We start from the raw sequence: 13,236 nt of genomic DNA, 5'->3' as shown, positions 1-13,236 counted from the left end.
CACTGAGTGGTAGCATAGTCAAGACCGCATTTTACCAGCTTCTTTACAAGAATATCATGGGGCACCTTGTCAAATGCCTTGCTGAAATCAAGGTAGGCTACATCCACTGCGTTCCCTTCATCTACCAGGCTTGTAATTCTGTCAAAAAACGAGATCAGGTTAGTCTGACATGACTTATTTTTCAGAAATCCATGCTGACTATTGGTGATCACAGCATTCCTTTCTAGGTGCTCACAGACTGTTTGCTTAATGATCTGCTCCAGAATCTTCCCTGCTATTGATGTCAGACTGACTGGGCGGTAATTATTTGGGTCCTCTCTTTTCCCCTTTTTGAAAATAGGGACAACATTTGCCCTCCTCCAGTCTGCCGGGACTTCGCCTGTTCTCCAGGAATTCTCAAAGATGACTGCCAGTGGTTCTGAGATCACATCTGCCAGTTCTTTTAATACTCTTGGATGCACTTCATCTGGCCCTGGAGACTTGAATACATCTAAACTAGCCAAATATTCTTGTACTATCTCCTTAGTTATTCTGGGCTGTGTTTCCTTTGCTGAATCATTTGCTCCAAATTCTTCAGGTCGGGCATTGTTTTCTTTATCGGAGAAGACTGAGGCAAAGAAGGCATTGAGTAGTTCAGCCCTTTCTGTGTCCCCTGTTTGCATTTCACCATCTTCTCCTCTGAGTGACCCCACAGTTTCTTTGTTCTTCCTTTTGCTACGAACATACCCATAAAAGCCTTTTTTGTTGCTTTTAACCTCTCTAGCAAGCCTGAGTTCATTCTGTGCTTTAGCTTTTCTGACTTTGTGTCTACACGTGCTGGCTATTTGTTTGAATTCCTCTTTGGTGGTTTCCCCCCTTTTCCATTTTTTGTACACATCCTTTTTTAATCTTAATTCAGTTAAAAGTTCTTTAGATAGCCACCCTGGCTTCTTTAGGCACCTTCCATGTTTCCGTCTCATTGGTATTGCCTGACGTTGTGCTTTTAGTATCTCCCTCTTAACAAACTCCCAGCCATCATGAACTCCCTTTCCTTTTAGTATTGTTGTCCATAGGATCTCACCCAGCACTTCCCTAAGTTTTATGAAGTCGGCTTTCTTAAAGTCAAGAAATTGAGTCCTAGTATGCTTGGCTGCTCCTTTCCGCTGTATAGTAAACTTCAGAAGAGCATGATCACTCGCGCCTAATGATCCTTCCACTTCTACCCCACTAACCAGGTCATCAACATTGGTTAGGACCAGATCTAAAATGGCTGTTCCTCTTGTTGCTTCTCCCACTTTCTGGACAATGAAGTTGTCTGCAAGGCCAGTGAGGAATCTGTTTGACCTTATGCTCTTGGCTGAGTTTGACGTCCAACAAATGTCCGGGTAATTGAAGTCCCCCATTACTACTATCTCCCTTCCTTTTGCATGCTTGGCCATCTGTTCCAGGAAGGCATCATCTATGTCCTCCGTTTGGCTTGGGGATCTATAGTAAACTCCCACAATGAGGTCTCTGTTATTCTTCTCTCCCTTAATTTTGACCCAAATGCTCTCACTTTGGCTTTGAGGATCTAAATCTTGGATCTCTTCACAGGTATACACATCCCTGACATATAACGCCACTCCTCCTCCTTTCTTGTCTGGTCTGTTTCTCTGAAATAGATTGTATCCCCCCATTATTACATTCCAATCGTGGGACTTATCCCACCAGGTTTCAGTGATGCCTATTATGTCATATTTAGTTTGCTGTACCAAGAGCTTACAACCTTCAGAATTCAGCAAAGCCAAACATGCTTTGTTGTCCTGGTAAACCTGGATTGGACATTTGACAGAAATTTTCATGTCTTTGCACAATTGTAACAACCATTCACAATCTTAAAGGGAATAAGACAGTGCATTCAGTTCAGCTTCACAAGTACTTAAGCTAACTGTTGTTTGCTTCTTGCATGACCAATCAAAAAGACCCTGATTGTACATGTAGCAAACTCCAGACGTACTTTTCCTGTCTGTAGTGTCACTTCCAAAACTTGCATCTGCAAATATTTCAAGACCACCAGACTTCTGATTGTTAAATCTCAGTCTGTCATGCATAGTTCCTTTCAAATAGCGAGCTATGCATTTCAGAGCTTTCCAATCCTTAACAGTAGGATTGTTGACTTGTCTGCTTAGCAAATTACAGCTAACAGCAATGTCAGGTCTTGAACATCTGGCAATGAAGTTTAGTTTGCCTAGCACACTTCTGTACAGTGTAGTGTCAGAAAATGCTTCTTCAGTGTCATCTACCTGATAACCTGTTGTCATCGGTGTGTCTACAGGGTTAGCATCCATCAGGTTTAGTTTGCTTAACACATCAGCAATTTTCCGTGACTGGTGTACTAGAATGTTACCATCTTGATCTCTCTCTATTTCCAGAGATAGGTAGTTGTTTACCTCACCAAGATCTTTCATGTCAAAGTGCTCTTTCAGTTGAGCTAGGGCGTTATTGTACATTGTGACATCTTTCCAAAAGAATAAAATATCATCAACATAAAACAAGCAATACAGCTTCTTTTGCCCCTCCTCTTTGACAAATACACATGGATCAGCTTTCCCTTGCTTAAAACCTAGAGAAAACAATACTTCAGTGAGTTTTGTGTGCCAACACCGTGCACTTTGTTTGAAACCATAAAGGGACTTATTCAGAGCACAAACAAATCCCTGTTTTACTTGTACGCCATCAGGTGGAAGCATATAAAGAGATTCACCTAGAGATCCGTACAAAAATGCTGTATTCACATCGTGGTGACTAACGTGAAGATTCTCTTCTGCAGCAAGCTTGAGCATAAGCCTAATGCTCTCATACCTCACGGTGGGTGAGTAGGTCTCGTGATAGTCTTCTCCTGGTACCTGTGAAAAACCTCTGGCTACCAATCTGGCTTTGTGTCTATCTTGCCATTTTGATCAGTCTTCGCTTTGAAGACCCATTTGCTTCCAAGCAGTTTCATCCCTGGAACTGTTGGAACTAGCTCCCATGTTTTGTTCCTCTCTAAGGAATCAAGCTCAGCCTTCATGGCAGTTAACCATGGCTCAGCATCCTTTGAATCCAAAGCCTGGATCTCTTGGAAACTTGAAGGTTCAAATACCTTCTTGGAGCAACTGCTGTCTTAGCAAATTCATCAGCAAATCTCTTTGGAGGTCTACCCTTTGTGGCTCTCTGAGACCTGCGAATTAGTCGTAAGTCTTCAACACTCTCCTCTTCCTTCTTAGGAGAAAAAGTGACCTGTTGTGAACAATGGTTCCTCCAATTCTTGATCAGAGCCTTCAGAGGGTCTCATCATCCATCATCCTTTTATTCGACCGTCAGTCAGAAAAAAGTACATTTGTCAATACACAGTTAAAACATCCAAGAAGATTTTAGAGCTTGGCCAACACTAAAATGGTCTAAACAGATAGCCCCATATCAATACAGTCAGTTATAGTCTTGCGGCGCTTAAAAGCTAAAAAAAGAAATTTGGCCACCAAGGAAGGTATAGCTCTAGCGACATTATTCAGCAAGTGTAAAACCTGGTTTTCTCCTGGTAGGGAGCTAAACTGACATAGGAGTGGGTCTATAAAATTTTGTCTAAGCTCTGCATAAGAAGGGCAAGTCAAGAGAATGTGTTCAGTGGACTCAACCACACCCATGGCACAATGACAGGTTCTCTGGGCGTATGGTACTCCCCTGTACCTTCCCCACAATATCGCAGAGTCAAGGACATTTAATCTAGCCGCTGTAAGAAGTCTGCGGTATTCCACATAGTGGATTTCTGCAAGGTAGGGGGCTGGTATGGTCCGATAGATCTGGTCCCCTAGGAACATCCCTGGTTTTACCTGGGCTATGTCCTCTTGTCTGGCAATGTCACTCAGTCTCCGGGAGATCACAGCTCTAGCTTGATTGTATGTCATAGGCTCAAAGTAAAGATGAGACAATCCGCAGGATTGAACCTCGATAGTGACCTCCCTTTCCCACGATGATTGGAAATCGTCCCTCAATATCAAGGGGGCAATACCCACTGGTTTAAAACAAAGCTTGAGCCATAGCCAGAGCTTCGTCTTCAAGGCCACATACCGTAGAGCTTGCCAGCCGACCTCTAATCTCATAACCGCACCCGCTACCGAGGGGGGAATCCTAAGGATGGCTCTAAGGAATCGCGTTTGGATAGAATCCAGTTTCAACAGAGGGTCTCATAGAGGCTTTCGCACTCTTGAAATCCTCTGAATCACCCGATTCAGACTCAGAATCAGGACCTTCATCAGTGGGTTGTTGCGGCAGCTGTGGCTGTTGCTGCTGCTGTTGCCTATCCTCAGTCTCATCACTGTCATCAGGATAACATTGGAAAATTCCCACATTCTCCCCCCACTTGGCATTGTACTCAACACTTCTTGTGAGCCTAATTATCTTAGAGTCAGTAATCATTATTCTGTAAGAACCTTTCTGATAACCTAGAAAGATACCATGCAATCCACGCTTGCCTAACTTGGAGCTTTGTGGTGTGTGAACCCACATGTCAGAACCAAAAATTCTCATGTGTTTGATGTAAGGTTTCTTGCCAAACATCTTCTCATAGGGGGGTACAACCAATCGCTGAAGATAACCTGCGATTATAACTGTAAACAAAACAGGAGAGAGATTCGGCCCAATAACTCTCTGGAAGATTTGCATCATGCAGCAAGGTTTTTAAACCTTGAAGCAATGTCTGATTTGCCCTCTCGCAAAGTCCATTCTGCCATGGCGTGCGAGGACTAGACAAATCGTGCTGAATTCCTTTCTCAGTCAGAAAAGCTTCAAACTGCTGAGAAGTGAATTCCCCCCTGCGATCAGTGAAAAGAGTCTTTATCTTCTTACCATGCACATTTTCCAGCCAAGCACAGAATTCCTTGAACCTTGGAAAAGCCTCTGATTTCTGCTCGAGATTGTACACATAAATATACCTGGAAAATGCATCAATGAGAACCATGAAGTACCTGTTTCCACCCAAAGAGGGTGACAGTGGACCAACCAAATCAGCATGAACAACCTGCTATGGTTCTGTAGCTTGCCTACTAGACACCTTACCTTTCGCAGCCATTTTCACTTTGTTTGCTGCGCATGCCTTACACTTCATGTGGTACCTGCAAGGTTTAATAGTCATACCTTCAACCTAGGCAGGCATTTTGGATACTGCCTCAAAATGCAAATGACCAAATTTCCTGTGAAAATCATGAATACATCCTGCATGTAAACTTTTGTTAGAACCTGCAATGCAACAAGTTTCATCCTGCACATCATCATCAAAATGCAATACAAACGATCAACATATTCAGCATGCAATACATAATTGTTTTTCTTTGTGATGGTGCACTTCTTGTTCTTGAAGGAAACGTCAATTTTCCGTTCATTCAGCTGCGCAACACTGAGTAGATTGTGTGAAGCATCTGGAACGTAGAGAACATCTTGTATCAAAGTCAGAAAAGCTAAAGCACAGAATGAACTCAGGCTTGCTAGAGAGGTTAAAAGCAACAAAAAAGGCTTTTATGGGTATGTTCGTAGCAAAAGGAAGAACAAAGAAACAGTGGGGTCACTCAGAGGAGAAGATGGTGAAATGCAAACAGGGGACACAGAAAGGGCTGAACTCCTCAATGCCTTCTTTGCCTCAGTCTTCTCCGATAAAGAAGACAATGCCCGACCTGAAGAATTTGAAGCAAATGATTCAGCAAAGGAAACACAGCCCAGAATAACTAAGGAGATAGTACAAGAATATTTGGCTAGATTAGATGTATTCAAGTCTCCAGGGCCAGATGAACTGCATCCAAGAGTATTAAAAGAACTGGCAGATGTGATCTCAGAACCACTGGCAGTCATCTTTGAGAATTCCTGGAGAACAGGCGAAGTCCCGGCAGACTGGAGGAGGGCAAATGTTGTTCCTATTTTCAAAAAGGGGAAAAGAGAGGACCCAAATAATTACCGCCCAGTCAGTCTGACATCAATAGCAGGGAAGATTCTGGAGCAGATCATTAAGCAAACAGTCTGTGAGCACCTAGAAAGGAATGCTGTGATCACCAATAGTCAGCATGGATTTCTGAAAAATAAGTCATGTCAGACTAACCTGATCTCGTTTTTTGACAGAATTACAAGCCTGGTAGATGAAGGGAACGCAGTGGATGTAGCCTACCTTGATTTCAGCAAAGCATTTGACAAGGTGCCCCATGATATTCTTGTAAAGAAGCTGGTAAAATGCGGTCTTGACTATGCTACCACTCAGTGGATTTGTAACTGGCTGACTGACCGAACCCAAAGGGTGCTCATCAATGGTTCCTCTTCATCCTGGAGAAGAGTGACTAGTGGGGTGCCACAGGGTTCTGTCTTGGGCCCGGTCTTATTCAACATCTTTATCAACGACTTGGATGATGGACTCAAGGGCATCCTGATCAAATTTGCAGATGACACCAAACTGGGAGGGGTGGCTAACACCCCAGAGGACAGGATCACACTTCAAAACGACCTTGACAGATTAGAGAACTGGGCAAAAATAAACAAGATGAATTTTAACAGGGAGAAATGTAAAGTATTGCACTTGGGCAAAAAAAATGAGAGGCACAAATACAAGATGGGTGACACCTGGCTTGAGAGCAGTACATGTGAAAAGGATCTAGGAGTCTTGGTTGACCACAAACTTGACATGAGCCAACAGTGTGACGCGGCAGCTAAAAAAGCCAATGCAATTCTGGGCTGCATCAATAGGAGTATAGCATCTAGATCAAGGGAAGTAATAGTGCCACTGTATTCTGCTCTGGTCAGACCACACCTGGAGTACTGTGTCCAGTTCTGGGCACCACAATTCAAGAAGGACACTGACAAACTGGAACGTGTCCAGAAGAGGGCAACCAAAATGGTCAAAGGCCTGGAAACGATGCCTTATGAGGAACGGCTAAGGGAGCTGGGCATGTTTAGCCTGGAGAAGAGGAGGTTAAGGGGTGATATGATAGCCATGTTCAAATATATAAAAGGATGTCACATAGAGGAGGGAGAAAGGTTGTTTTCTACTGCTCCAGAGAAGCGGACACGGAGCAATGGATCCAAACTACAAGAAAGAAGATTCCACCTAAACATTAGGAAGAACTTCCTGACAGTAAGAGCTGTTCGACAGTGGAATTTGCTGCCAAGGAGTGTGGTGGAGTCTCCTACTTTGGAGGTCTTTAAGCAGAGGCTTGACAACCATATGTCAGGAGTGCTCTGATGGTGTTTCCTGCTTGGCAGGGGGTTGGACTCGATGGCCCTTGTGGTCTCTTCCAACTCTACGATTCTATGATTCTATGATTCTATGATTCAATAAGCCCAAACTGTGAAGAACAACAGTTCCATAGCCTTGACTGGGGATTGTGTGGTCATCCGCCTGGTGAATCACACTTTCCTGCGGTGTAAAAGACACGAACAGTCGCTTGTTGTTGCATAAGTGGTGCATTGCGCCCAAATCCACCACGAAGAAAGATCTAGACGTCTTCTGGACCTTTGCAACCTTTGGAGTGAAGCGTGAGACCATTGCCTTGTGCTGCGTTGTCCTGGACACCAGACCTTTGCCTTTGCCTTTTCCACGTGATGAGCTTTCGCTGCGCTGCTCTGTCTTGGCCCTGGGAAATCTGCATTCCCTCTTCATATGGCCTAGACGTCCACACGAGTAGCATTTCACTGCCTTCAAAGCTTTGGCGCCATCTGGTGGTTCCACTGCATTCTGGGATGACGTCTGTGAAGACTCCCCCTTACCCATGCAGCTAGCACCTCGCCGGTCCGCTTCATTCAGAATCACGGCAGTAACATGGGCTACCGTGATCTGAGCAGTTGGCTGAACAGCAATCTGAGTGGCAGCAGACTCCCAACTTGAACCCAAAGAATGTAGTATCATGAAGGAATACACAGCCTCTGGAAAGGTGAGTCCTCTCTGTTGCAGCTCATGTCTCAGATTCTACATCTCCATCAGATGTGTACGGACATCTGCACCTTCAGCAAGTGCCATATCATGCAGCTTGGCACAGCAGAACAAAGGAGCACCAGCTTCTGTCCTCAAGTGAGCCTCTCTCAAAGTGTCCCAAATTTCTCTGGCTGAGGTCTTATCATGCAACAGACAGAGCTCTTCTGGGGAGACTATCAATGTAAGTGTTCCCCTTGCTTTGGAATCCTTAACTGCCCATTCATCTGTTATTGGAGCTGGGTGTGTGTGTCTGTAATAACATTAAACAGACATTCTTTACGCAGAAGAGCCTCTGCGTAGAGTACCCACTCCGCATAATTCTTCTTATTGAGCTTTGGAATTCCAAAAGCATCAGCCAGTCTTGCATTAGCCATCTCTGCTGCTTCCAAAAGCACTTGTAAAAGTACTTTCAGTTTTCAAGCCTTTGAGCCTGTGCCACGGCAAACGGCTTTAAAAGTTCAAAGTCCAGCCATAAAGCCATTAATTAGGAGTCGGCAGGCTGCCCGGAGCATGAGCACATACCTCTCATCAATCTTCTTGACGTGCAGAGCAGATATCGTCCGATCCGTCCCTCTGCCTCTGCCAGCATTCTGATCCTCTGTTTCTTTGTTCCCCTGCCAGCAGCCAGTAGTTCAGTCTGATTCCGTTTTCCTGGGCCCGGAACCAAAAATGTGAGATTTTGACCAGCTTCGGCCCATCTGAAGCTGATACAGGCTCGTCTTGTCTTGAGCCCAAGCAGAGTAGTCCACACAGCAGAAGGATAAGCAGTATGTGCCACATTCTTAACTTTACTTCCTCTCTATGCTGAGAGAATACAAACATGCCTCTTGCCTCTGTGAGAGCAGAGTAGCAACCGTCTCACTAACAAAGAAACCGAGAGAACAGTGAAAAACAGGAAACCAGTGAACGTCACATCCAGTCTCCCATTCCCGTGGGAATCCAACAGTAACTCTGTGGAATGCAAAACAATGTCTTGTGACTGCAGTTGCTGCTCAGTGAGGGAAATAGAAACCAACAGTTATCTCCCGCTTGGACTACTGCAATGCACTCTATGTGGGGCTACCTTTGAAGGTGGCTCGGAAACTGCAATTAATCCAGAATGTGGCAGCTAGACTGGTGACTGGGAGTGGCCACTGGGACCACATAACACCGGTTCTGAGAGATCTGCATTGGCTCCCAGTATGTTTCCGAGCACGATTCAAAGTGTTGGTGCTGACCTTTAAAGCCCTAAACAGCCTCGGCCCAGTATACCTGAAGGAGCATCTCCACCCCCATTGTTCTACCTGGACACTGAGGTCCAGCTCCGAGGGCCTTCTGACGGTTCCCTTACTGCGAGAAGTGAGGTTACAGGGAACCAGACAGAGGGCCTTCTCGGTGGTGGCGCCCGCCCTGTGGAACGCCCTCCCATCAGATGTCAAGGAAATAAGCAACTATCTTATTTTTAAAAGACATCTGAAGGCAGCCCTGTTTAGGGAAGTTTTTAATATTTAATGCTGTATTGCGATTGGGAACCGCCGAGAGTGGCTGGGGAAACTCAGCCAGATGGGCGGGGTATAAATAATAAATTACTACTATTATATTATTACTACTACTACTACTATTATATATTATATTATTATTAATTATTAATTATTATTAATAAATTACTACTATTATATTATTATTATTAGTATATGGCTTAATCTGAAACTCATTGCAACAAACTATATCAAACACCAAAATGCTATGGAAGATGAGATCTGTCACATGTGACAACTCCAGCAAATTGTAGCTCTCAGATATTGTGCATTAAATTTTATTTTGGTGTTTGCTCTCTGGGCATCCAGCAGCATCCATGTCATTCTGACTAGCAGGGTCACCAGAGTCCATGTCTTCCAAATGTAAGATGCCATTCTTCTCTCTGCAGAAAAGCATGGAAGAGCCCATTGCCCTCCATGAAATGGACACCAGCAATGGTGTGTTGCTACCCTTCTATGACCCAGACACCAACATCATTTACTTATGTGGAAAGGTAGGTCATGGCTGCTGTGCTGAAGAGAACGGTTGTCTGAGAAAAGCAGCCTGTTTGTGGCATTTCAGTGCTGCCTGCAAAGGTTGCCCTGGCTGCTACTCCATCTCCTTCTTCTTGGGGGAATTATTTATTCTTGCTCCCCCCCCCGCCCCCCGCTCTAGAGTGTGTGGATTCATGTGTGTATGTGTATAAAGAGAGTGCAGAATGTGTATAAAGAGAATGCGACACATGATAGATACCAAAGGAGAGAACAAACCAGCTCCACTTCTTCTTAACAGTTTTCAAATCATTTGTTTGCAAGTCCCTCAGGACCACTAGTCTGTCATAGGAATTTAGATACTGTACATATTTGTTTAGTTATTTACAAATATTTATACCTTATATTTACAAATATTTATAAATATAAATCCCAGAGTGACTAACAATTAAGCAACAGAAAACAGTAATGATCACATTTAAAACAGCAAAACATAACATGAAACATTGAAACCACTCAATTCCCATACTGCTAAGATAAATCAGAGCATCTAAATAGCCCGAGCAAGAAGAGGTCTTCTTGACCCTGGGAAGACGACTCCTCTCTGTGGAATAAATTCCAAATATTAGACCTCTTTGATGGTGCTCCATCTCTGGTCACTCCTCACGTGTCAGTGGTGGCTTCCCCAGCCCAATTTTTTTAGCTGCTGATGTTATGGAATTTAGGATGCCCTCAAGATATGATGTGCACCCCCCAGGGGTTCACAATGGTTTCGTGGCCCCCTCTCAATCTATGGCTTAGGCATTTTAAAAAACCACAGGGTCACTGTTAAGTTTCACATGTGGTTTGAGAATCATTCTTTTTCCCACCTTGGATTTTGGGGGGTGAAGCGAGACTGGTACTGCATTGCATCCCATGTTATTTTGGTGGAGTCCTGAAAGGATAATCAGAACAGTCTGCCCAGGCTGCAGGTTTGAGCTGTCCTGGACAGACACCTGTTAGACTGATAAGTTGAGAATTTTGTCAGGCAGAATTAACTGAACAATGTGCTGTCGTCCATTGTGTGTCTGTTTGTGTGGGGTGATTCTTGATTCTGCAGCCTTATATGTGAGGCTTTATGAAATCTTGAACATGCAGTAGGAAAAAAACCACTACCTGCCCTCTTGTTTAAAAACTGCTTTGGGGCTATATGAAGAAGCCCAAGGACTGTGGCTGATGGTGAGGCTGCAGGGGGGAGTGAAGCTTTTCTCCTCCTTTCCTAATGCCAGCCCTCTAGTTAGCAGGTTTGGGAGAGGCAGAAGAAAGACCTGCTTTGCAAAACACCCAACTAAATTATGGAATTTTTAGATACAGTCAAGCCACGCTAACGCTTTGTTCAAAGGCATTGTGCCCCTTTGTATCCCCGTTGGTGGGGAGGGGGCCGCGGTGAGGAAAGGCTCATTGCTTGTAGGCTTCTGGCTACCACTGCGGGCAGCAGCAGGGTGGATGCGCAGGCCTGTGCCTTGGTCCTGCAGGCTGCTTCACATGTCAGTAGACATGATTCACACTGGAGGCTTCATGAATGTGCCAGAGACACCAGGTACCCGAAGGGTGGGCGTGTTGTACAAGGAATGGTCTGGGAGGACACACCTCCTCACCCCCGCGAGCAGGATTCCGGGCCCGTAGTCACTTGCTTGCCCTCCCCAATTTATTCCAGGGTGACAGCAGCATTCGCTACTTTGAGATCACAGATGAGTCGCCCTATGTGCACTACCTCAACACCTTCAGCAGCAAAGAGCCGCAGAGAGGGATGGGCTTCATGCCGAAGAGGGGCTTGGATGTGAACAAGTGCGAGATAGCAAGGTAACGAGAGGCCGGGAAGAGTGCCAGTGACCCCGACTGCAGCCCTGGGATCTCTAGCTTGGCACCCTAACATTCTGGGTCACAAGTCCACCACTTGGCGCTATACAATCTGAACTGTTTCAAAGGATGTAGGGATGGAAGATTTTGTAAAGGAAGTGATGTGTCAAGGCATGCTGGATGTCAGGGTAACTTGTCTACATCAGAAGAATAATCTGTTTAAAAGAAGAAATTGACAAATAAAGCAAGCCAGGTGGCATTCCCCTTGTCATAGCCCCAAATACTGACACTTCTAGGATCTCATCCGTCAGCAGCAAAATACTTTCCTGAAATGCATGTTGTGGCTTCCATATTTGGGAAGAAAAATCTACCCAACCTCAGGGTTTTCTAAACAATGGAAAGTCCTTTTGGTTTCAGCTGCTCTTTTGAGGTCCTTTTGAGGCCTAGAGAGGAAGAAAATTGGGCCACGCCTTAGCTTTGAGTTGAGTTGACTTTTTAAAAGGACAAGGAATCTGTGGCTGCCGGTCACACTGGCTATATGTTCCTTCCAGCGTGGGAGGCAGTGTGCCTCTGAAGGCTAAAGGGAAGAGTGCTTGTGGCTTCCCACAGGCATCTGTCTGGTTGGTCAGACAGGATGTTGATCTTAGAGGGGCCAGACTCAAAGCCAGATGAGCGCCGCAACCCCATAATCACCTTTGATGGGACTTAACCCTGCAGGGGTCCTTTACCTTGACCTCTACCTCTACCTCGTGTGCTTCTTTTCTTTCAAAGGTTCTTCAAACTGCATGAGCGAAAGTGCGAGCCCATTATCATGACTGTCCCTCGGAAGGTGAGTGTTTGCGTTGTTTCAGATATGTGAGCGTCTTGTAGGACTTTTCACAGCACAGTGACTGATGTGGCCGTTGTATCTTCCCCCACCTCCCTTTTGCAGTCTGACCTTTTCCAGGATGATCTCTATCCTGACACGGCTGGTCCAGAGGCTTCCCTGGAAGCTGAGGAGTGGTTTGATGGGAAGAATGCCGACCCCATCCTTATCTCATTGAAGCATGGATACATTCCTGGCAAAAACAGGGATCTCAAGGTGGTCAAGAAAAACATACTAGACAACAAGCTGGCAGCAAATAAGAAAAGCGATCTCATCAGTGCCCCCAAAAAAGCAGCGGACACCTCAAACACCGTGAGTAAAAAAATAACTTCTTAGCTTTCAGTGTATGGAGTCTGAAATAGGCTCATTTCCCCACTTGCATTAGATTATTGAGAAATTTGGAGCAGGAATTGCCTCTCCAGGCTCGCTCAGCTTGCCCGGCTGGCCTGGTCTTCCTGTGGGATGCAGGCTTACATGAGCAGGCTTCTTCTATTGGGATGGGCACTTAAAAGCAGAAGCGGCCTTTGGGGCTCCCTGCCCCTTCCCTCGTTCAGCGGAGAGCCCATTCTGGGCACGGACCAGATTCCAGGTTCAGTTAGTGG

The 13,236-nt window shown here is 45.1% G+C and overlaps 1 protein-coding gene across 1 annotated transcript in view; it reads left to right on the top strand.

Annotated features, from left to right (window-relative positions):
* CORO1C (coronin 1C) overlaps positions 1-13,236 on the top strand; it is an 84,257-nt gene that overhangs the window by 67,588 nt on the left and 3,433 nt on the right. Inside the window, exons 7-10 of the mRNA XM_082196116.1 lie at positions 9,849-9,953; positions 11,627-11,772; positions 12,541-12,598; positions 12,701-12,946. Coding sequence (XP_082052242.1) covers positions 9,849-9,953; positions 11,627-11,772; positions 12,541-12,598; positions 12,701-12,946 — 555 coding nt within the window. The remainder of the gene's footprint in view (positions 1-9,848; positions 9,954-11,626; positions 11,773-12,540; positions 12,599-12,700; positions 12,947-13,236) is intronic.

This window comes from Podarcis vaucheri (genome assembly GCF_965113315.1).
Source record: "Podarcis vaucheri genome assembly, chromosome: 13".
Lineage (NCBI taxonomy): Eukaryota > Metazoa > Chordata > Lepidosauria > Squamata > Lacertidae > Podarcis > Podarcis vaucheri.
Note: the sequence above shows the minus strand (reverse complement) of the source record. Positions and strands in the feature narration are given on the sequence as shown.